General features: G+C 45.1%; 1 protein-coding gene across 2 annotated transcripts in view; it reads right to left on the minus strand.

The window, feature by feature from the left end:
- CYFIP1 (cytoplasmic FMR1 interacting protein 1) overlaps positions 1-25,855 on the minus strand; it is a 93,646-nt gene that overhangs the window by 33,439 nt on the left and 34,352 nt on the right. For both annotated transcript variants that reach the window (XM_064484646.1, XM_064484645.1), the window contains exons 9-16: positions 20,512-20,616; positions 18,298-18,389; positions 15,401-15,518; positions 9,146-9,268; positions 7,611-7,736; positions 3,583-3,749; positions 2,218-2,365; positions 935-1,088 (exon numbers count right to left, since the gene is read on the minus strand). In XM_064484646.1, the coding sequence (XP_064340716.1) occupies positions 935-1,088; positions 2,218-2,365; positions 3,583-3,749; positions 7,611-7,736; positions 9,146-9,268; positions 15,401-15,518; positions 18,298-18,389; positions 20,512-20,616 (1,033 nt within the window). The remainder of the gene's footprint in view (positions 1-934; positions 1,089-2,217; positions 2,366-3,582; positions 3,750-7,610; positions 7,737-9,145; positions 9,269-15,400; positions 15,519-18,297; positions 18,390-20,511; positions 20,617-25,855) is intronic.

A 25,855-nucleotide genomic window follows, 5' to 3' on the forward strand; every position in this document is an offset into this window, starting at 1 on the left:
CTTCCGCAAGCAGAAAAGACTCCACGCGGTGACGCGAGGGGGAGGGCCAGGCTCTCAGCCCTGAGCCCGGGGAGTGGACGCGAGCGGGGAATGGCCGCCAGTGCCTCGCACAACGTGTGGCTGCGGGCAAAGCCACCCGGACGTGCCTGTTCTCGCTCACACACAGAGCAGAGTCAGCGTCCGGCCCTGACACCAGCGCCCAGCTATGGGACCTCATCAACACTGCGCGCCTTCTGGCGGGACTAGGTGGAAAAAAAAATGTCCTTTTTTAAAAAGGAGAAATAAAAACAGGATTACTTTATTTCACTTGGGATATAGATGCAGCATGACATGCAGTCTCAGTGCAAAACAGAGACAGATGGAAAACAAATGTTTCCTTCCTTCTGTGAAGTGGAAAACAACAGCCTTACTATTGCTCTAATCTGCAGTGCCCGCAGCCAAGGCAGAGTCCTCCGTCTCTGAACCCGTGGCTGCAGCACAGGAAGAAACGTGGGCGACTCCATGATGACTAAGGGCACCCCCAGGGCGCCCCGGTCATCCTCGGACAGGCTGTCCTGTCGGGCCACCTGCCACCTTCCACACACGGCAGCTGGGGCGGCTGCTGGTATTTACTGCCTGGGTTGCCAGCCAGGTGACGGTTACATTGGCCTGTGTTGCTGACCTAGTGCGGATTACTCAGACTGCATCCAGGTCACTGAGCTAGCCCTGGCCCCAGGGGCCTCAGCCTTCTAAGGGCCACGCCACATGGAGGGAGCCCTGGCCCGCTGGGCATTTAAAGCGACAGGTGAGGGAAGGCCACGCAGGTTACACGTGTCACCACCTGGGCGCAGGAAGGGACCGCAGCAGGGGACGGCCAGGCAGGCGGAAGCTTTCTAGGCGGTGTTAGTGGTGTTAGAACATGCCAGGCCGGGTGCTGGTCAGCAGTAGCCCTTACCACTGAAATTTATCAAGTGAGTGTAGAAGAATGACTCTCGATGAAATTTTTCTATGTCCAATATGGTGGGCCCCTCCAGGCTACTTCTCAAGGTTTTCTTGGAACCACTTTTGTCTGCTATGAGGGACTCTAGCATGGTTCTCACCATGTAAAGCTGCGTTATCCAAGGAAACACCGGCGGGGGAGAAAAATACACATGGCACATTAGTTACACAAACGCAGGTCAACCAGAGAGGGGCTGCCCCGCGGCCACCGCGCCTCCTCACGGGGCGGCGGAGCCCATCGGAGCGGCCGGGTCGCTGCGGCTGGGGACCAAGAACTCGGAGCAGAGCGGTTCACCTCGTGCCGCAAACGTCAACAAGAAAAACAAACAGTAGCTTACCACCGAAGGTTAAAAGAGGCGGATAGGTGTAGGACTGCCTCAGAAACGCGTTAACCACATGCAAGAGCCTTTCCGCGCCCACAGACTTGAGCTGCCTGAGCAGCTCGGCGGAGCGCAAGGACTCCGCCATGGTGCGCACCAGGTAGAGCTAGACACGGACAGACGGGGACAGACAGACGGGGAGACAGCGTTAGTCACGCGCGGCTCGGCCGGGCGCGCAGCGAGGGCGCGGAGGGCGCCAGCATCCTCCCCGCGCCGCAGCGCCTCCGCCCCGGGGGCCCGAGCGGTTTGGTCCAGAGCCAGCAACGTGCTCTGCTGGGAATTCCTGCAAGCCTGGCAGGAGAGAAGCCCCGACACAGAGACACGAGTAAGAAGTGCGAAGCCCCCAGACAGGAGGGGAAAGCAGAGGGCCTGTGACACCAGGTAAGAGGGGTGGAGGAAAGCTGCATGGGGCGGGGGCGGGGAAGGGGAAGGGGCGCAGGAGGGGCAGAGCGAGCCAGGTGAGGGAACTGAAGACTGGGGACACGCCAAAGCCGTTTTCAATTTTCCCCAAATTCTATCTTTAGGAATGATCATTTTTAGATCCAATGTCAGAACTATTATCATGACATTAAAGCACCCATCAGGAAACACAGCATAAACACTAGCACGTAGACTTTGACCCGCATTTTTTAGGACAGGTGTTCACACAGTCGATAAAGTTCTGCACGCAAATGACCAAACCCTTGAAATGCAGGGTGTCTAGGCTCCAGAGTCACTCGGGCAGGCCATAAACGAGAAGAAACACGGGCAATACCTGACCTGCCTGAGGTCCTTTCACTCCCAGCCACCCCACCGCCCCCTCAGCTCATGGTCAGCCCACCCAGGGGACAGTGGAGGCAGGGGAGCGGGGCACGAGAACCTGGGTGCTGGAGGGTCCCACGGCGCGCCGCGGCACTTTGATGTCGAAGCCGCTCTTGGGATCCTTCTCGCCCCGCAGGGCTGGGTCGTTGAAGGGCTCGTGCCCTGTCTCCCAGTCGCACACGGTCTTCCTAATGGCCTGCAGGACACTAACCCGCCCGGTCAAGTGGTCAGGGCAGACGCCAGTGCTGGCGGCATGTCCTCAGCTAACACACAGCCAGCTCTTACACATGAATTCCTCCGGGGGCACTCAGGGGACGTGGCAATGGACCAGTTGAAAGTTTCAACTGGTCCATTTCAAATGGACCAACATGAAACTTTAAAAATAGATTGTTTTCTTGGGGACATTACTCACCCCAGAAGAGCTAATGTAGTTGCAATTTGCACCAGTTAGCCCGGAAGTGATGTTTGATTTCCTAAACACTGAGTCATGCCAAGGGCAGCAAGTGTACAAAACACAAACATTCACCGAGACCTGAAACTCAACTTCCCTGTGACTGATCCCATTTTCTGACTTGAACATGAGGTCACCAACACAACCGTGGGGACTGGACCTGTGTCCCCAACCCATTTGGAATATGGTCCCATCCCCAACACGGCTCCACCGTGCAGAGACCACCCCAGGCGCCACCCTTGGAGCACAGGCAACCACGCACCCACCCTGAACACCTGGTGGGGACCGGAGTGACTCTTAGACTACACGGCACACCTCCCACTTAGTGAGGCGGCATCACAGTGAGCGTGAGCAACACCGAGGCATTACTGGAAACATGAAAGCCTCCACTAAGTCCTCCAGGCGAGGGAACAAAAACTGGGAAGCCTCAGAGTGGAAAATCTTAGTAATGCTAAAGTCATACCATACCGGGTGACAATTACATCAACCATAAAGCGACAAAGTGAAATCAACACTTGTGTGAGCCCCTGTGAGCTACACTGTGCAAAAATGTCTCTGAAAGACTTTATAAAGCTACACATTAAAAGAAAACTAGCTCACAGTCGCTACAGGAGCTTGACCATATGTACGTAGTTGTTGACCAGTTTGTAGGAAGGGCCAAAAGGAACGGATGATAACCACACAAGATGGGAGGTGAGATGCTGGCCGGTGTGTCCCTACAGGCCTGCTGGACAGAACTGTCACATGGATTCTGAGAGACCCCCAGGCCCCAGGTAAACACACCCTTGCCCCTGGGTCTCCAGACTGCTTAGACCTTCTGCAGTTAATTCACTGTGGGCGGTTCAGGTTAAGAATTGGATCCAATGCATTACATTTAGAGGAAATTCACCAAAGGGGCGGATGGAGGTTGATGATAAGTGCACTGAGCATGCGTATGAAGATGTGCAGGGAGGTGTGTGTGGCAGGGCTGACCTCTGGATGACGTTCTTCTTCTTCTTGATGGCCTGCCTGAGCGGCTCCCTCAAGGTGACCTGGGAGAAGTCCTGCAGCGCGGCGTAGATGGTGTGACGGATGGCGTGGTTGAACACGCTCTCCATCCTGCCCATCAGCACCTGCAAGCCTTTGATCATGGCGATGACCTGCAGGGGTGACAGGTGACCTTCAGTGTGCTGGAGGGTGACAGCCGAGCTCCACAGGTCTGGCACACGCTGGGGGGCTGCCTCCCCCGTGCACAGGGCCTCTTCCTGGCCTCCTGCTCTGCACCTGTCCCTGCTCCTGGGTCTGACCCCATCAGACCACGACTGCCTTGAGGGCAGTGATGGATCTGCTTGGCCTGGAGCTATCAGGGGCATCTGATAACTGACTCAAAACACTTCTGAATCCATCAGGGTGTATCTCTCTGTGAAAGACTTCAAAAGAAAAAGAAGAAAAAGATTTAGGAAGGCAAATGAGTTATTATCTGAAAAAGAAAAAAGAAGTTACAAGTTGGTAGCCCAAATCCCATCTGTTCAACAGTAATGACACAGTGATTTAATATGCAGAAAAAGGCTGGCAGAAAATGCACTGCTCAGACTTCATCTCTGTGATGGCATCAGAGACACTGTACTATCCTTATTTACAGAGAAACATACATGTTTTATCTGTTTGCTTTGGAGATTTGTTTGCTTTTCTAATAACAACCACCAAAAAAAAAAAAAAAGGGAAAAATTCCATTTAAAAAGGCAAATTCTCTATTTCATGTCCAGAGATGGATATGACCCAGCAATTCCACTCCAAGTGTGTCATCAGGAGCGAAAACAAGCCCACCAAAACCTGCACACAAACGTTCACAGAAGCATCACTCCTACGTGAAAAAGCAGAACTCAAATGTCCATCAGCTAACAAACAGATAAATAAAACGTGATCTACACATAGGATGGAACATTATTTGGCAATGAAAAGGATGAAATACCGACACACATGTGAACTTTGAAAACGTTGTTAAGTGAAAGCCAATCACAGCCACACATTGCATGATTCCCTTTATAGGAAATGTCCAGAATAAGCAAGTCTACCGAGTCAGAAAGCAGACTGGTGGTTGCCACAGGCCAAAGGAAGGGGAGAGTGGGGGGGGTGGCTACTAATGGGTGCGGGTTTCTTTGAGAGGTAGTAAAAGGGTTCCAGACTTGATTGTGACTGCTGTTCTGTGAGTACATCCCCCACAAAGCACGGAATTTCACACTTTAAATGGGTGAGCTGTATGGTGTGTGGAGAAAAAAGGTGTTGCCAAAATAAGATGAAAACCAATTATAACAAAAAAACCATGGCAAAAAATTAGGAAATTTAGAAAGATTCTTTAAAAATCCTTGAAAATACAACTTACAGAAACTGACACTAGAAGAAACAGAAAATCTGCACACTTTTTTAAAAAAAATTTTGGGGGGGTAAATTAGGTTTGTTTAATTCATTGATTTTGTTTTTTGATGGAGGTACTGGGGATTGAACCCAGGACCTTGTGCATGCTAGGCACACACTCTACCACTGAGCTATATGCTACCCCCTGCACACTCTTACATAAGAAACTAAAAGTTTCAAAAACCATCCCATAAAGGAAAAGCTTCACCAGTAATGCGAGAAAACATTTAAGGAAAAAAATAACATCTTATACAAACCACCACAGACAACAGGAAAGAAGGGAGTGCTCCACGAGCCATTTTATGAAGCCAGCATCCAAGAAATAGAACGGAAGGGTATAAAGGAGTATTACCCACTCCTTAGGTGTGTGCTAAGCCCAGTGCGTTTTCCTTCCCAAAAGCACCCTATAGAAAGGGGGTGGTGGTGCTCGGTGTGGGTAACTTCACCACAGAGACACATGGCAGACACTCCCTCAGCCAGGTGAGCAAGGGCGACACCAGCAGTGATGAATCACAGTGACAGCGCAGACCTTTGATATGATGTGATGAAAACAGCATTTCAGCTCTGTGGTCCTCCTTCCCAGAAGCTACAACCCCAGCATAATCATGAAAAAAGCATCAGATAAATTCCAACAGAAGGACATTCTAAAAACACTGACCAGTACTCCTCAAAACTATGAAGACCACTGCAAACAAGGAAAGTCTCAGAAACCATCACAGCCCAGAGGAGCCAAAGGACACGTGATGACATGTAATGTGGGACCCAGATCAGGGGAAGGACATTAGGGAAAAGTGAGGAAATCTGAATAAAGCATGGGTTTCAGCTAACAATAATGTATTAAAATTGGTTTATTAAAAATGCAACAATACTAATGTAAGATGTTAGTAATTAATGAAAATGGGTGTGGGTATATGGGAATTCACTAGTACTATCTTTGCAATTTTTCTGTAAATCTAACAGTGTTCTCAAATAAAACATTAAAAGAAAAAAGTATTATTAAAAGCCACTCTCACTTATTAACTTTAATGTAAAAATCCAAATAAAAATATTAGCAACATATATCCAGCAATATATATATATAAAGAGGACACTACATCATGATCAAGTTGAGTTTATACCAGGAATGCAAGGCTGGCTTAACATCAAACCTGATGCAAAAAATCCTATCAATGTAAATCCACTACTTTAATGGAATAAAAGAGAAAAGTCATACAACTGTCTCAATGGATACAAAGTGTTTTAGAAAAATAATATCTGTCCATGATAAAATCTCTTAGCAAACAAGGAATAGAAGGCAACTTCCTCGCTCTGATGAAGGCTCACTACTAGGGATCTACAACACATACATCATATGGTGAATTGTTGAAAGCATTCCCTTTGAGATGAGAAACAAGACAAAGATGCCTGGAGCCTCCTTCTATGTGATGAGGAGGGATCCTACCCAGTGTGATGGGGGTGGGGAAGAAGAGAGAGAAATAAAACTGTCATCATTTCCAGATGATACGATTATGTAAGGAGAAAATCCAAAAGAATCTATGGATACTGCATTACGATTAGTAAGTGAGTTTGGACAAGTTGGTAGATACAAGGAAAGACACAAAAAATAATTTTGATTTTTAAACCCCAGTGATTAACAAAAAAAAACTTAATCCATCAAATATCAAACATTTAGAAATAAAGCTAATAAAAGATGTGCAAGCTTTTTACAGATGAAAAGTGAAATTAAAGAGAATCTTAACAATTAGAGGGACACAGCATATTCATAAAAGACAACGTTATAAATGTGTCAGTTCTTCCTAAAGTGACCTACATAGGTTTATTCATATCCTCATGAAAAATTCCAACGGGTTTCCCTGGGATATGAAAAGATGATTCTAAAATGTGTATTAAAACACGAAGGGCAAGAACAGTCAAGGAACTCTTGAAGACAGAAAGACCTGCTTTAACCTACAATTCACTGTTGTAATTAAGACAGAGGGGCGTCAGGAAAGGACAAACTGACCAACGGATTAGAACACGAGCAGAGACACATCCGCCCAGGCACGGCCACCTGACTCACCACAGAGGTGGCAAGTCAAGCAGTTGGGGGGTTGGGGCGCATTTTAGATCTAAATGTGAAAGGCAGACTTGCATTAGAAGACAACGTAGGAGACTATCTTTGTGACCTTGGGAGTCTGCAAAGACTTCTTAAACGAAGCAGAAAATGCACAGCTCCAAAAGGAAAGAAAATGTTTGGCACAGAAATTAAGAACTGTTCATCAAAAGGGTCAGGAAGACCATGCAGAGCTGGGGGAACCACGGCCAACACACGGGAGGGCCAGGAGCTGGGGTCCGCACAGCCACAACGGAGTCTCCCCCTGGCATCCGTGTGACACCCTGAAGCTGCTCTGGCTCACACGAGCCCTGACCTGCCCCCGGGGGTCCACGTGGAGACCAGGAACCCACAACCTCTTTTCCTCTCTGATTTGCTAGCCATGACAGATGCAAAGGGCTGCCCTCCACAGACACGAGGACGTAAAACTGGCCGTTTATTCACGTTTCTGCGTTTGCTTTGGGGAGGGAAGACAGCGGAAGGCCAGAGTGAGAGGCAGGCAGACAGAGCGCACCTCCACCAGGGCAAACTTCTCCTCGCTGGTGTAGTTGTAGCGGGTGGCGCGCTCGTACTCCTCGGCGTTGTCGGGGCAGTCCTTGTTGGAGTACTTGTCCGTGGGGTGCACGAGCTTCCAAGAATACTGGTGTGGGCAAAAAAGAGGGGAGACAGCCACACTGAATGCGGAATCCACCTCAGGACATCGCCAAAGCCACCAAAGGTCAGTCTTCTAACGTTTGCTGAGCCTGAGAGTCATGCACAGGCACGCGTGCTCACACACACGCACACCCCACACGCATGCACACAGGTGCACGTGCACACCCACACGCATAGACACCACATGCACACACTCCCTGTGCACACGCATGAGCCTGCACATACAGACATCACATATATGCACACACACAACATATGCACACACGGTCCATCTCCATAAAACTGCAGAACATTTTGGCCACATGACTTCAGGCTGAAGTAATACATTAGGAATTTAAGAACTACATCAGGTAAAATGGCCCGGACGTTTTGTGTAGACTGTCCAAGACTACAATAAGCCTTTCATCACCACTTTTAAAAGACCCGGCCTTTCATATGATCAGATACCCATCCAAATAAAATAATCCGTGTCTGATCAAATTAGACAAAAAAAAGGGGAAATCTCCTATGACATGGGTATCCAAATCTTTCTATGGCATCAGGAACTACGAATTCTAAATAAAAGAAACTGATGGCTGGAACTACACAGACTGTTGTTTAAATAACTGAGAATTAAACATCATCATAATGGTACAAATTTAATTCTGTCAATGTTTTAAAAGATAAGGCCCTGTACGAAAATGGCAAAATATTCTTCTTTCTCGTGGGTGAGTTGTGTTCCATTACATGTATATGCTGCATTTTCTTTATCCATCCATCTAGTGACGTGCACTTAGGATGCTTCCATATCTTGGCAATTGTAAATAATGTTGCTGCTAATAGTGGAGTGTATGTATCTTTTTCAATTAATTCTTATTTTGTAGTTGGCTTTATTCTTTTGATAACTATGTAAGTTAAAAAAGTTAAAGCTCTAAATGTTCTTAGAAACAGTAAACAGTGCATATATGTAAATTTTAAAAATATGTGCAATATATTGTGTATATATATTTACATGCGACATATTGCATATGTGCAGTCAAATTGTAACAATTCTAATAAAACTGAAAAATGAAAAAGAAAAAATACGGCCCTGTATTTGTAACATACGTAAATGAAATATACATCGAGTTATCTGAGAAACATTTAAATTCGTACATATTCTGATTTCTAGTATCAAAGGTAAAAAGCCAATTTGTTCTTTTTCTTTTTTTCTAATTTTTTTTTGGGGGGGAGGTTTATTTATTTATTTATTATTAATTTTTTTTAATGGAGGAACTCGGGATCAAACCCAGGACCTTGTGCATGCTAAGCATTCACTCTACCAGAGTTATACCCTCCCTCCAAAGCCAATTTGTTCTTGATCCAAAGATCGAAGTTGCTGCAGAAAAGTTTCCAAGTCCAAGTGGGAGAGCGCACCACTTCCATCACGTGAGCGCTCCACTGGGACAGCAGCTGCAGGCCCTGCAGCGCCAGGTCGAAGAGCTTCCGGTACTCGGCGTCTGTCTTCTGCGCCTCCTGGCGGCCGGAGCCCGTGACCACCTAGGGATGACAGAGCATCAGGAAGTCGCCCACATCCAGGGAACCACCCATGACTCCCCTTCTAGGAGCCTACCCAACTCTGTACACTCACGAAAGTAGGAAATGATGTGAACACCAGACTCTTCACCACGTCACAAGGCGGGGGGACCACAGCTCAAAGCAGAGAAAGGCCAGCACCGACCATGCTGGAGGGGTCTCCAGACACAGTCCTGAGAGAAACGTGTGCACGGCATGTTTCCACGTAGCGAATGAAGGAAACCGCACACACCGTGTGTATTTGCTTATATCAAATAACGAAAACTTAGGTTTAAGAATGTTTATCTACAGGGTGGGAAGGCGTAGGGTGGAGGGGAAGGCGTACTTCTTTGAATATACCTTCTTTGATACATCTGACTTTGGAACCACATAAATGGTTTGTTATCATGACATAAAATTCAGTTGGGGGGAAAAGCGATCCCCAAAACTCAAAAGCAAAATGAAACAATGAACTGAACTACGCAGTCCTGAAGTGGCACCATGACCACACACGGGAACCACACAGTGTAAGGGCCCAATGTGAGGATCTGGGTTGCCCAGGCAACCATTTCAAAGACATCCATCTTGAATAAACACATGAGCCAGCCCACCGTGAAGTTCCCCTTGTGAAGAAAGCCCACAGTGACCCAGATAACTGTAGCCTCTGCTTTTTCCTCCTGTGCCCTAATTTCCGCTCTTGTGTTTTAAATTTACCAGCAGAGAATGAATCTGTGCCACCCTTGGGACCCCACCCTCAACCCCAACAGGCAGAACCCCAGGTCGGTGCTCCCTCCCTCCCTCCCTACCTAGGACCTCACAGGCATGCTGTGTACCGCCTAGGACCTGTGAGTCATAAACCCTTTTTTCCAAAAGTTCTCTGATGGCCACTGCTGAGGGCATCTTGCAATCATAGTAAGAATCACAAGGGCCGGTCCAGCCATAGCGCTGGCTCCAGGGTGGTGCAGGGCGGGGGGACATCTGTGGGGGCTGCCACAGCGGCACAGTTCCAGGCTATCTATAGGCTGAGACCAACATAAAACAAGCCACTTCAGCGACTTTGAAAAACAATGATTTGACTTAACATTCCTAGCAAAAGAAACCTAAGGACAAAACCAACTGCAGAATAAATCTGAATTTCTAGTAATAATATTGTTATTAGCAGGGCCAGCACTGCTATTTTAAGACTGCTGAATGCATATTGAGGCATCATGTCAAAATATGCTGGAGTCATTAGGAACCAGACTTCCAGCATGGGAGAAAAAGAAGAAGACAGAAAGAAGCTAAAGTAGTCTGACTTCAAAACACTACTCAGAAAAACTGGTTTGTTACTTTAGAAGATGCCAGGAAATCAATTATTTTCACAACTGATACATAAAGCAAAGGAATCCTGCCTGTGTGTCTCCGGGAGGAACAGGACCGTGAAGCAAGCAGCTGGGGAGGGGCTGAGAGGACCACCGGGCTGAGCCCTGGTGATGTCGCATCCTGGCAGGGACGCTGCCACCCACACCCAGAGAGCCAGCCGGACCCCCGCGGCCCTCAGCATGGGGGCCGCAGGACTGAAGGGGCCAGGAGGACGAGAGTGCAGTTTCACCCGGCCGCTGACCCGGGAGCACACAGGACACACAGGGGGCAGAGGAAACGGTAAATGACAAGAGTGACAACATAGGGTTGAGGGAGATGCCGGAGAGGCACATGGACCAACTGCGGTGCACCGGATGATTGTGGACCCTGAGGAAACCAACCTGGAAAATAAACCACCGGTGCTAATGAGTGAACTGGGGACATGTGAACAATGAGCAGCTATTCAATGTTAAGGAATGTGTACCTGTGGGCTTTTTAGGGGTGATGGTATCATGGTTGTGTGTAAAAAGGGCCCTTATCTTGTAGAGACACGTAGGAAATATTTTCAGAGGAAGTGCCAGATGGAGGCGTAGGGCTGGAGGAGCAGCTGAGAGCGGCAGGCGAGGAAGCTGAGTGTGCACCCGAGGGGCCAGGATGGGGCTCCCTCTGTACGCTTGGACATTCACATCACGGGGGAAGTAAGAACAAAAACAAAAAACCAAACAAAACTGCCCAGAACCTGCCTCTGGTCACCGTCATAAAGCGAGGAGACCTGGGGGCTCCCGGGGCCGCAGGACCTGCGCCCACCTGCACTGATGTCCTTGTGGAATGCTCCAACCCAGCCGCCGGCCCTGCTCAGAGCAAACGCTTACCCTCCGGCCAAAAGAAACCCAACAAATGGCTTGAAAATACAATTAATAAGGTAACTCCATTCACAATAGCATCAAAGGAAATAAAATACTTAGGGATAAACTTAACAGAAGAAGTACAGAGCATGTACTCCGAAAATGATAAAACAATGTTGAAAGAAATTAAAGGAGGTCTAAATAAATGGAAGGACATCCCCCGTGTTCATGGACTGAAGGACTGAAGGACTCAATATTGTTAAGATGCGAATATTCCCCAAACTAATGTACAGACTCACTGCAATCCCCATTAAAATTCCAGATGCCTTGGGGGGGGCAGAAATTGACAAGCTGATCCTAAAAGTCATATGGAAATGCAGAGGATCCACAAATAATCTTGACAAAGATGACAAAACAATCTTCAAAAAGAAGGACAAAACTGGAAGGCTTATACAATCTGGTTTTAAGATTTACCATAAAACTAAATAATCAAGACAGTGTGGTACTGGCATAAGGAAAGACATAAAGGTCCATATGGACCAGAACTGAGAGGCCAGAAATAAAGCCTCAGGATTACGGTCGACTGATTTTCTTTCTCCCCCCAACCCAGTTTTTTTTTGAGATACAACTGATACATAACTTTGTGTTAGTTTAAGGTGTACAGCATGATTTGGTAGGTACACACCGTGAAACGATTACACAGCAACTTAACATCCGCCAACTCACATCATCTTTTTTCTTGTGATGAGAACTTTTAAGATTTACTCTCCTAACAACTTTCAAATCTACCATGCCACATTGTTAACTGTAGTCACCATGCTGTACATTACATCCTCAGAACTGGTGTATCTTATAACTGGAAGTTTGTATCTTTTGACCACCTTCACCCATTTATCCCACCCCTTGCCTCTGCCAAGCACCAGTCTGTTCTCTTTCTATGAGTTTGATTTTTCTGATTCCACATAAAAGTGAGATCATACAGTATTTGTCTTTCTCTGCTGACTTACTTCACTTAGCATAATGCCCTCAAGGTCCATCCATGTTGTTACAAATGGCAGTATTTCCATCTTTTTTACAGCTGAATTGCATAACAAACACCACATTTTCTTGACCCATTCCTCTGTCTATAGACCCTTAGTCTGTTTCTTTGCCTTGGCTATTGTAAATAATGCTGCAATGAACATGGGGTGTACAGCCAACTGATTTTTGATGAAGTGCCTTCAGTAGGGGTAAAAAGAGTCTAACAAACAATACTGGGAAAACTGGATATCCGCACACAAAAGCATGTAGCTGGACCATCAATTTTATACCATGTAAAAAAAAAGTAACTTAAAATGGATCATAGATCTAAATAGAAGAGCTAAAACTACAAAACTCTTAGAAGAAAACAAGGGGCAAATCTTTGTGACTTGGGTTAGGCAATAGTTTCTTCCTTATGACACAAAGGCACAAACAACCAAAGGAAAGAAATAGACAAAACTGGGCTACATCAAAAATAAAAAAAATTGTGCTTCAGAGGACATCATGAAGACAGCAAAAAGACACCCAAAGGAACAGGGGAAGATATCTGAGAATCATATAACAGATTAAGGACTGGTATCCAGAATATACAAAGAACTCACACAACTCATATTAACTACTATATATAAGATAAACAACAAAAATGTTCTGTGTAACACAGGAAACTACATTCAATATCTTGTAATGACCTATAATGAAAAAGAATATGAAAATGAATAAATGCATGTATGTGTATGTATGCCTGAAGCATTATGCTGTACACCAGAAACTGATGTGTAACTGACACACTATAACTGACTATACTTCGATTTGGGAAAAAAAAAAAAAAAAAAAAGAACTCACACAACTCAAGAGTAAAAAGTAAGGTAAATAACCCAATTTAAAAATGGGCAAGGCACTTCAAGAGACATTTCTTAACGAAGACACACAATCGGCCAACGAGCACATGACAAGGTACTCACTTTCATTAGTCATCAAGAAAATACAAACCCAAACCACAGCCAGGGTCCACTTCCTAGTCCCTAGGTTGGCCAGAATCACAAAAACAGACAGCAACAGTGTAGACAAACATGTGGAGAAGTCAGACCCCTCACACCCTGCTGGTGGGAATGTAAAATGGTGCGCCCACCTTGAGAACAGCCTGGCAGTTCCTCAGCATATTAAACAGAGCAACTCCACTCCCAGGGAGCTACCCAAGAGAAATGAGAGCTTACGTCCACACAAACGCTTGTCCACAGATGCTCACAGCAGAGTTATTCATAACCCAACTGTCCATCCATCAACCTCAGATAAACAAATCAACCAAGTGTGGTGTGTCCATGCAGTGGAGTATTATTCAGCCTAAAATTATTATAAATAAGCCATAAAATTATTGAGACATGCTGTAACATGGATGAACCTGAAAACACTATGTTCAATGAAAAAAGCCAGTCACCAAGGACCACATGTTACATGATTCCATTTATACGAAATGTCCAGCAGGCAAACCCACAGGCAGGCCGCAGATGCCAGGTGCTGAGGGAAGGGGCCGCGGAGTGACTGCTTATGGCGCAGAGCAATGAAAGTGCTCAGGATGGACTGTGGCCGCAGGACTCAGCAAATACACTGAAAACCTTCCAACTGCGCAATTTAAATGGGTGAATTGTCTGGTATGTGGATTCTACATAAATCTGTTTAAGAATAAACTGAGCAAAGCATTCAAAAGTAGATCTCTTTCTTATTAAAACCTTCATCTTATTACAAAGTACCAGAGCAGACCCCAGAAGGCAGACAGGAACCACACATGCTGCCAGACACGCCTGTTTAGAGAGGTGGAAACAAGCTTTCCGTGTTGTTTGTGAGCTCCTCATAAACTCAGTTTGCCATCACATTCTGAAGTCCTGGGGGCTGGCCCCCACCTCTACCCTGCGGGCCGCGCTGGCCTCTGGAGGAGGGGTGAGGTGACGCTTCCTCATTGGGGAGCTGGCTGCTGACGAGGGGTCTGCAAGGAAGCAACGTGCTCCAAGCATTTGGGCTGTCTTTCAGTCATTTTGGTTACATGATGACTAGTGCCTGGGAGTGAGGGATGGGGTGCTCACTGTCCTGTAGTGGTCAGGGCCAGAAGACAGAGTTATCCCCCAGATGTAACGGTCCTCCTGAGAATCTGAAAAACCAGACCTGTGTATGTGGCCCCAAGTCCCTGGGTCCCCCTAGACCGCTCACAGCATCCACGCCACTGACCACCACTCTGACCCTGACCTCAATGCCTTGTCCACTAAGATGTGAGAAATGACACCCTCGCTGCTCCCCCTCAGACACCTGCCCCTTCCTGTACACCCCACATGCCAGCAGCGCTGGCTTAGAGCCATGCTTGGCACAGGTGTGGGGAACACGACCAGCCCAAACGAGGACACACAAATCCTGGCTGCAAAGCTGGAAGGAATTAACAAGGCCCGGAGCCGAAGAGACAGCCCTTCCTCCTATGCCTACTCCAGGCTCCTCTGGGCCCCCCGACATCTCCTTCCCCGACCCAGGAACTCCTGCACTTCTTCCCTCTACACGCAAAAGGGGCACAAGTCAGAACCCCCCCAGTCTGTTCCCGACGTCCTCCCCTCCCCCTGGCTCTCTCCTAGCAGCGTGGAACCATTAAACAAGGAAATTCACTTCACTCATGGTCCCGCCTCAGCCCTTTCTTTTGGGATCCCCATTATGTTTTTCTGAAAAAGAAGATGCTTTTCTTAACGGATGAACAGATTCAAACAAACTCCATGATTATCGGCACTGCCTCGTCCATTATGGTGAGCGCTTTTGAAGTATATGGCACTAAACTATGTTTCTCAAAGCAACTGAAGGCAGTACTGGGTGCAGAGAACGCAAGGGCCACCCCCAGGGCCCAGGGCCCCAGTGTCAGCGGCGGGCGGGGGCCGCTCACCTCGCTGTTGCTGTAGCGCGCCAGCTCCGAGATGAAGCGCATGTGGTCCTCCCGGATCTGGACCATCTGCTCGCAGATGTTGTACTGTGGGCTGCTGCTGGAGGACGTGCACGTCCACCTGGTGGTGAAGCGAGAATGTGGGTCACCTGAGGGGCACCTGGCCGAGGGCACACACTCAGCAGGCCCGCCCGCCGTCCCTGGGAGCCCTGCATGGCGCAGGGAGGAGGCGGTGCAGAGGGAACGTGGGATTCTCTGCAAGGTAACAGAGTCGGGCCTGCCTCATCTCCTGGTGTCGGGGTTGCTGTGCTCCCTTCTCAGGTCTGTGTTCTGGAAAAAGAATCCTAATTTCTCCTTAATGAACAAACTACTGGGGGGAGGGTATAGCTCAAGGGGTAAAGTGCATGCTTAGCCTGCACGAGGTCCTGGGTTCAATCCCCAGTACCTCCTCTAAAAGTAAAGAAATAATTAAACTTAATTACCCCCCTTTCCCCTCCCCCCCCAAATAAAATAAAATAATTTAAAAACAAACTGCCTTCCACAAAGCTGCTGGATTCAGGACAACGCATCACCCATGCCAAGACCCCTCGACACCTCACTGCAGAGTTGGCAGAACTAATGTTCCCCTATTACTCACATGCGAGAACATAAGCGCTTGTACAAACCGAGCCAGCCAAAGACTCAGGAACAAACGCCGTCCTTAACAGGAGAGCTGGAACTGACATCGCTTGGAACTTAGACAGTGTTGCCATAACTACCTACATGCACAACACACCATTTCAGCAGCAAACTGATCCCATCAACGGAGTGGGGGAAAGTGTGTTAAGAATTAGATCTGAGGCGGAAGGTTTATAGCGCAGAGGTAGAGCGCATACTTAGCATGCACAAGGTCCTGGGTTCAATCCCCAGTCCCTCCTCTAAAAGTTAATAAAGAGATAAATCTAATTACCTCCCTCCTCCACCCCTACAAAAACAAGTAAGTTTAAAAAGAAAAAGAATTAAATCTGTTGGAGCTCTTGGGCAGAAAGCACGGGCCTTGGGGCTCAGACAGCGGGTGGTTCCTCACACTCAGCACCAACCCTCACCGTGTTTTTGACGAGTTGGTCCCCTTTGCTTGAAGGGAGGGACTCAGGTGACCAGTTTTCAAGATGCTCAGTACACTGTCTCAAGCAGCATCCCTTTTTAACTTTCTGATTCCACTACAGGGTGATGTAACAATTACGGAGGCATTAGCCAAGGCAGCTCCCCGAGTCTGCAGGGCGCACATGAGGCCCAGGTCCCGCGCCAGGTCCACCCTCAACACACCCGCCTCCCCTGCACGCCCCGGAGCCCGGTGCCAACACCTGCCCACCCTGCGCCCACCCTGTCTGGGCCCAGACACGAGTGCTGGGCCACGGGGCTGGGCTCTCGGAGCTGACTGCTCCCTCCCTCGGAGGCTGTGAAACACAGCATTTCATTGGTATTAAAGGTCATCAACTTAAAAGAAATACTATGAAAAACAAAGAAAGTCTGCAAAAGTCATTGCTTCTTGATGCTCTTACCATTATCTGTGACCTAGACCTGACTGGTAGGGTAGGAGCTATTACACTGCAGGGTGCTAACTTGAACTCAGGCATGACGGGGCCACTCACACCCTGGAAATCAGCACACACTCCAGATCGGAGCTCCAATGGATGCTGGAGTGCAAAGCAGTTCCAGTTTAGTGAATGTCACCAAGAGGAAGGCTATCGTGTCAGACGTGACAGCAGATGGGTCAGGAAGTGAGCTGGCATGGAGGTCAGCCAACCACAGCCAAGGGCCAGTTTTGGTACAGCCATACAAAAGGTTTTCAGTTTTAAAAAGTCATTTAAAAAAATAAACAACAACAAAAAAGGATGTGTGACACATGTGGCCAGAAAAGCCTCACGTGCTGAATGGTTTAGCCTTCACAGAAAAAGCCTGCTGACCCTTGAGTAAAACAAGTGACTGAGGTACAGCTGCGTTTTTCAAAACCTCGGCTGAATGGTGACCACACGTTTGGCAGAAGTGGACAAGAGCATCCTAGGAGACTCAATTGGCTTCGCGGGATCTGCAATCAAGACACGGCGAATTTATCACCACTGTGATTGGAGCTGCAGATCCCTTATGGCAGAAGTCGGCCAGCTTCTCAGGACAGGCGCAGACAGCAAATATTTTAGGATTTAGGGCCACACTGTCTCAGTCCCATGTCTCATAGAGCTGTCATCTTAAAAAAACACAAACTTAAAAAATGTAAAGACCATTCTCAATCAGAGGCCTTAGAAGAATAGGCGTGGCCTGGATTTGGCCCTTGAGTGGTGGTTCTGTGACCTCTGTTAGATACACGCAGACACGCCCCGCCCCACAACAAGCTGGTGGTGAAGCATTTACCAACACACCATTGGTCCCAGAGAATTTGTTTCTAGTTCCGTATTGGTGAGCAGCTTTGGCCAACAGAACTCTCTGGGATGATGGCAAAGGTCTACCCCTGTGCTGACTGACACAGCATCCCTAAGTATTAAACATCTGACACGTGGCTGTTCCACTACGGAAATCAATTGTATTTGTAAATGAATTTAGGAAAAAGAAATAAAAGGGACCCAAACTGGAAGAGAAGAGGTAAAACTGTCACTGTATGTGGATGGCATGATACTCTATACAGAAAACCCTAAAGGTGCCACACAAAAACTACTAGAGCTAATAAAAGAAGTCAGCAGGATTAACATGCAGAAATCAGCTGTAAATGAACTTAAATGTCACCATCCATGTGTGGAAGAGGCTACTGTTTCAGGCATTCGGTTTCATGTGGTGGAGACTGTCAACGGTGGCATCTCTGGATTGATAAACGGACCATCATAACCACCAGGGGAACACACTGACCCGCCAGCTTCCCCTCCGCCTACCGAGATTTATTTTCCTCGTAGTGGGCACTGGTCTTGATGTATCTCGCCAGCTCTATTTGCATGTCCCCGAACAGTGGAACCACCTGGAGCTGCTGTATTAAAAGAACAAAAACACCCAGGGTCATGATATGTGTTTAGTCACCAAATACAATCGCAAGAAGGATGAGTAATGCTAATAATGACTGTGGGCTGAATGCTATCTCCGCCAGTCACTACTGCAAAAAACTTGCAAACAGCTTCTACATTCACTTTAAGAAGAACAAAATAGAAGTTAAGAAGCAATGTTCATAAAACCAAATATTAAAATTAACCTACCTTGTTGCTAGATCCATGCTCATTAAAAAAAAAAATCGAGTGTATTTCTATATACTAGGAAAAAACAATTCGAAAATGAAAACTTAAAGAAAAAAATTGCAATAGCATCAAAAAAGCATACATATATTAAATCTAACAAAGTATGTGCAGGATTTCTAAGTAAAAATACTCTAAAAATTCTAGAGAAATTTTAAAAATTCTAAGTGAATGGAGAAATACATTAGGTTCATATATTGGAAGACATGGTATTTTAAAAACATTCATTCTCCCTAAATTGATCTCTAGATTCAATGGAATCTGAAACATTATTCCAAGAGGAAAAATGGTTTATGTGGGGTGTGTGTATCTGTGTGTGTGAGTGTGTGTGTGTGTGTGTGTAAATCAGCAAGCCGATTCTAAAATGGCCAAGACAATCATGAAGAACACAAATCGAAGATTTCCTGATAAGCAGACCTACTGGAAAGTTACAGCAACTGAGTCAGCCTGGCCCCAGAGCAGAAGTGCAGACCAGTGGGCAGAGCAGAGGGCTTAAGGCAGAGTCACGCATATACAGACACCTGCTTTATGACCCACGTGACTCTGCAGAGCAGTAGGGGAGAAAAATCCAAGGATGGCAACCCTCCACCTCGCAGCAGACACGAGGCCAGTTCCAGGGGGATTACCGATCTAGATGGACAAGGAAACAGTGATGCTTCTACAAGGTAACACAAAAGAAAATCCTCAAGAGCCCGCTTTAGCAGAGATTTCTTAAAGTGGACATAAAAGATTGATATATTGAACTACATTAAAATTAAGGACCTCAGTTCGCCAAATGACTGCAAAAAAGTGGAAAAAAGAACCACAAGGAGAAATGCATGTATTTCAGGGCACATGTATTCGACAAAGGACACACCCCCCCGAGTACATAAAGAACTACAAACCAACAAGGGTAAAAACAGTAAGAGATTTCAAATACTAACGACTATATATAAAGTAGACAAAAAATAAATTTCTTCTGTACAGCACAGGGAACTACATTCAGTATCTTGTACCTATAATGAAAACAAATATGAAAACATATATGTGCATGTATATGTATGACTGAAACGTTATGCTGTACATCAGAAACTGACACGTAACTGACTAGACTTAAATAAATTAATAAATAAATAAAAACAAAATAAATATCTAAAATAAAAAGAGTAAGAGATTTGAAAGGACACTTCACAAGAGAGAACACACAAAAGACTGGTAATATTGTGAAAAGCCATCAGGGAAACAGCAGCTAAACCACAAGGAAACACGAGGATGACGATGACATATGGACCCACCCTTCAGGAGGGCCCTCCACCAAAAACTGCCAGAGCCAAGCGTTGCCGAGGACATGGAGATACGAGAAGGCTCACTCACTCTTGGTGGGGACGTGAGTCAGCTCAGCCACAGGGGAGCATGGTTAGACTGATCCACTACCCTGAAAATGTGTATTCCCCTGACCCCCAATCCACCACTGGTAGTCATGCAACAGAAATGTGCAGATGTGCACAGATCAGAGCACTGTTTGGACAATTACAAAATCCAGAAACAAGCTCACGTTCATGACGAAAGACTGGATGAATAAATTGCCGTCTAATCAGAACATGCAGTGTTACAGCACAGTGAAAATGTAAGAACCGCAGCTGCAGGCTCCCACGTGGACGACCTGAGAGTGAGGGCAGCCAGATGTGAAAGAGTACCCGTGGCATGACTCCTTCAGACAAGGGTCAAACCCGGGCACAACCAGCGCGGGGGAGGAGACCGCCTCCCCGCCCCCACCCCCACCCCTGCGTTCCCCAGTGCGGGACACGGTCACGGGGGTTCGCCTCCCAGAGCTCAAACTGCATGCACTTCGATAAAAAGGTTTAGCTAAAAACTGTAACTCACCTTGAAGTACTTGTCGATTTTGGATAAGTTTATTCTTTTCTTGGCATCTAGTTTATAAATGTTGCTGACACTCCCATCCATCAAGTACAGACCAAAGCCCATGACCTGCAAATCACAGAACGACACATACAGCTCGGACCTGCAAGTTTAATTACCCACGAGAAGTTACACTGCTACACTTCATAATTTTTTTTTTTTTAATAGAGGTACAGTGGATTGAACCCAGGACCTCACGCATGCTAAGCACACGCTCTACCACTGAGCTATACCTTCCCCCTCAGTTCATAATTTTGATATGACAATTCATTCTTCTTTCAAAAATTGAAGTATAATTGACCTACCACAGTATGTTAGGTCCAGGTGCACAACACAGTGATTTGTTTCTTCTAAACAGTAAAACAAATGATCACCATGATGTCTAGTTACCATCTGTCACCACACAAAGATATTACAGTATTATTGACTATATTCCCCATACTGTATATTTCATTCCCACAACTCATTTATGTTATAACTGGAAGTCGGTACCTCTTAATCTCTCCCACCTACTTCATTCATCTCCCGTCTCCCTTGGGAACTGGGAACCCTGCTTATTCTGTTTTATGTTTGTTCATTTTTTTTAGATTCCTCATATAAGTGATATCACATAGTATTTGTCATTTTCTGACTGACTTATTTCACTTAGCATAATGCCCACAAGGTCCATCCATTGTTATCACAAATGACAAGATTTCATTCTTTTTCATGGCTGAGTAATATTCCATTGTGTGTGTGTGTGTGTGTGTGTGTGTGTGTGTGTGTACATATTATTATTATCTATCAATGTACACTTAGGTTGCTTGTGTCTCGGCCATTGTTGCAATGCTTCAATGAACACTGGTGTGCATGTATCTTTTCAAATTATTTTTTCTTCACATAAACATCCCGAAGTGGAATTGCTGGACCCTATGGTAATCCTACTTCTAATTTTGGTGGAACCTCCATACCGTTTTCTGTAGTGGCTGCACCAATTTACATTCTCACCAACAGGGCATGAGAGGGTTCCCTTTTCTCCACATCCTCACCAACACTTGTTATTTGTTGTATTTTTTATTATAGCCATCCAGAGAGGTGTGAGGTGATATTTCATTGTGGTTTTATTTGTTTTTCCCTAATGATGAGTGATATTGAGCATGTTTTCATGTGCCTGTTGGCCATCAGTATGTCTTCTTTGGAAAAATGCCTGTTCGGATCCTCTGCCCATTTTTAAATTGAATTGCTTGTTTTCTTGATTGTAAGTTGTACGAGTTCTTTGCGTATTTTGGATATTAACCCTTTATTGGATATATTGCTTGCAAATATCTTTTCCATTCAGCAGGTGGCCTTTTCATTTTGTTCATGGTTTCCTTTGCTTTTTTGTTTGATGTAGTGCCATTTGTTTATTTTTGCTTTTGCGTTCCTTGCCTGAGGAGACAGATCCAAAAAATATTGCTAAAACTGATGTCAAAGAGCATTCTGCAGGGGGGGAGGGTATATAGCTCAGTGGTAGAGCACATGCTTAGCATGCCTGAGGTCCTTTGTTCAATCCCCAGTACCTCCATTAAATAAACAAACAAACAGACAAAACTAATAATCTTTCCCCAACCCCCCACCAAAAAAAAAGCATTCTGCTCATGTTTCCTTCTAGGAGTTTTAGGGTTTCAGGTCTCAACATTTAAATCTTTAATCCATTTTCAATTTATTTTTGTGTATGGTGCGAGAGACTAATCCAGTAAAATTCTTTTGCAAGCAGCTGTCCAGTTTTCCCAACACCATTTACTGAAGAGGCTGTGTTTTCCCTGTCATATATTCTTGCCCACTTTGTCTTGGATTAATTGCCCATTTAAGTGTGGATATATTTCTGGGCTCTGTTTCATTGATCTGTATGTCTGTTTTGTGCCAGTACCATCCTGTTCTGATTACTGTAGCTTTGTAATATAGTTTGAAGCCAAGGAGTGTGATACCTCCAGCTTTCTTCTTATTTTTCAAGATTGTTTTGGCTATTCAGGGTCTTTTGTGCTTCTATACAAATGCTAGAATTATTTGTTCTAGTTCTGTGAAAAATGTTATTGGTATTTTGATAGGGATTGCACGAAATCTGCAGATTGCCTTGAGTAGTATGGTCATTTTTAACAATATTAAGTCTTCCAATCACATAAGCACAAAAGATCTTTCCATTTGTTTGCATTGTCTTCAGTTTCTTTCAACAATGTCTTAGTTTTCTCAGTCTAGATCTTTTATGCCCTTGGTTAGATTCAGTCCTAGGTATTTTATTTTTTGATGCAATTGTAAATGGGATTTAAAAAAAAATTTCTTTCTGTTAGTTCATTGTTAGTGTATAGAACTATAACAGATTTCTGTATATTAATTTTATATCCTGCAACTTCACTGAATTCATGGATTAGTTCTAACAGATTTTTGCTGGTGTCTTTAGTATCTTCTATATATAGTATCATACTATCTGCTGTGTTTCCAGTATGGATTCCTTTAATTTCTTTCCCTTGTCTGACTGATGTGGCCAGGACCTCCAATGCTATGTTGAATAGAAGTGGTGAGAGTGGTGGACATCCTTGTCCCGTTCCTGATCTTAGAGGAAATGCTTTCCCTGTTGAGTATGTGGACTTGTCATATATGGCCTTTATCAGGTTGAGATATGTGCCCTCTATACTCACTTTGTTGAGATTTTTTTAATCCTAAATGGATGTTGAATTTTGTCAAAAGCTTTTTCCACATCTACTGAGGTGATCATATGATTTTCATTCTTTAACTGGTTTTTAAAATTTATTTTATTATTTTTTAGGAGGAGGTAATTAGGTTTATTTATTTATTTATTTATTTTAATGGAAGTACCGGGGATTGAACCCAGGACCTCGTGCATGTTAAGCATGTGGTCTACCACTGAGCTGTACCCTCCCCTCTCAATTCGTTAACGTGGTGAAACACACTGATTGATTTGCGGACGTTGAACCATCACCGCATCCCTGGGATAAATCCCACTTGATCATGGTGTGTGATCATTTTAGTATTTTGCTGACTTTGGTTTGCTAATATTTTGTTGAGCATGTTTGCATCTATGTTTACCAGTAATATTGGCCTGTAATTTTCTTGTGTGTGATATCTTTGGTCTTGGTATCAGGGTGATGCTGGCCTTACAGAATGAGTTTGGAAGCCTTCATTACTCTTCAATTTCTGGGAACATTTTAAGGACTGGTGTTAACTCTTCTTTAAATGTTTGGTAGACTTCACCTGTGAAGCCATCTGGTCCTGGACTCTTGTTTGTTGGGAGTTTTTTGATAACCGATTCAATTTCATTAGTGTAATCAGTTTGTTCATATTTTCTATTTCTTTCTGATTCATCTTGGGAGACTGTATGTTTCTAGCAGTTTGCCCATTTCTTCTAGGTTGTCCATTTTATTGACATACAATTGTAGTAATCTCTTACAATCCTTTGACTTTCTGTGGTGTTGGTTGTAACTTCTTTTTCGTTTGTGACTACTGATTTGTGCCCTCTCTATATTTTTCTTGACAAACTAAAGGTTTATTGATTTCATCTTTTTGAAGAACCAGCTCTTAGTTTCATTGACTTTTTCTGTTATTTTTTAGTCACTATTTCATTTATTTTCACTCTCACTCTTTATTATTTCCTTCTACTAACTTTGGGTTTCGTTTGTTCTTTTTCTAACTCCTTTAGGTGTCAGGTTAGATTGGTTATTTGAGATTTTTCCGGTTTCCTAAGGTAGGTTTGTATCGTTATAAACTTTCCTCTGAGAACTCTACTTCTGCTGCGTCCCATACAGTTTGGATCACTGTGTTTCCATTTTCATTTGTCTCCAGGTATTTTTTAATTTCTTCAGTGACACACTGGTTTTCTAGTCGCATGTTGTTTAGCCTCCACGTGGCTGTGTTTTCTGTCCTTATCACATGTTACGTCCTTTGACTCTTGTTAACAGTCTTTGTTTTAGTCTATTTTGTCTGATGTAGGTATTGCCACCCGAGCTTTCTTTTCATTTCCATCTGTGTGAAATATCATTTTCCACTCCATTACTTTCAATCTGTGTGTCTTTAGATCTGAAGTGAGAATCTTAAAGGCAGCATTTTTTTAATCCGTTCAGCACTGGATGTCTTGTGACTGGAGCATGTCGTCCACTCACCAAGTAATTACTGACAGGTGCATACTTACTGCCATTTTGTTCATTCATTTCTGGTTGCTTTTGTAGCTCCTTTTTGTTCCTTTCTTCTTTTTTTGCTCTCTAGCCTTGTGATTTGAAGACTACCTTTAGTAGTCTGTTTGAATTCCTTTCTGTCTTTTGTGTATCTATTATAAAATTTTGGTTGTGGTTATCATGAGGTTTCAATATAGCAACCTGTATGTTAAGTTATGATCTCTCCAGTTTGGATTCATTCTAATAACCCTGCATTTTTACTCCCCCACCAATGCTTTATGTTTTTGGCATCATGTTTTACATCTTCCTGTTTTGTGCATCACTTAACCTCTTGTGGCTGCAGATGATTTTACTACTTTTGTCTTTTAACCTTCTTACTGGCTTTGTTAAGTAGTTGATCTACTGTCTTTACTGAAATTTGCCTTAACAATGAAATTTTTCTTTCTGTAGTTTTAATACTTCTAGTGCTGGTAAAAAGCACCATTAAAAGTTGCCCAGAAGTGAATGGTTATCCCTTCCTGTGAAGCTATTTTATGTCATTTCTTGGGTTGCCTTTCAGGTGCACATACCAGCTCCATCTCTGGTCAAGCACAATGCAATACTCAATGTGGACTTTCCTAAGTACCCATGGCCAGGGGGCTCCTGCACCAGTAGGTGCAAACGGAATGTTTCTGCTATCACAAAGCACTCCACTGGACAGTGCCCTCTTGCTCTGACCCCTACACGCTGTTCTCCTGCGAGGAAGAGGTCTCAGAGCTGCGCCCACCTGCAGAGGGGTTTGGGTCAGCAGGACACCCAGCACAGGATCCCCCACGGCTGCCCTCCGTGAAGGCAGAGAGAGGGTAGAGGGAATGGCAGAAGTGTCTTCTCATCTTCTCATCACCTGAGAAACGTCACTGAAAACCTCCCCCATTTGAAACAGAGTAATAATGAAGAATATGCTAAATGGCATGTTTCTTGACCAACACAAGTCTACTGGGATCATGGTGACATAGTCCGTTGAATTTCTAGGAGTTACATCCTTATCAAGTAGAAGGCGGACCAACCTCACCTATGAAGCTTCATGCTGAGAGAAGCCCTTGACCCACGACCTCTTCACCTTATCCAGGGATGGGCACGTGATCCACCCGGCACTGGGGTCAAGCTCAGAACATACTCACGGG

The sequence above is a fragment of the Camelus dromedarius genome, chromosome 4 (assembly GCF_036321535.1).
Source record: "Camelus dromedarius isolate mCamDro1 chromosome 4, mCamDro1.pat, whole genome shotgun sequence".
Classification (NCBI taxonomy): Eukaryota; Metazoa; Chordata; class Mammalia; order Artiodactyla; family Camelidae; genus Camelus; species Camelus dromedarius.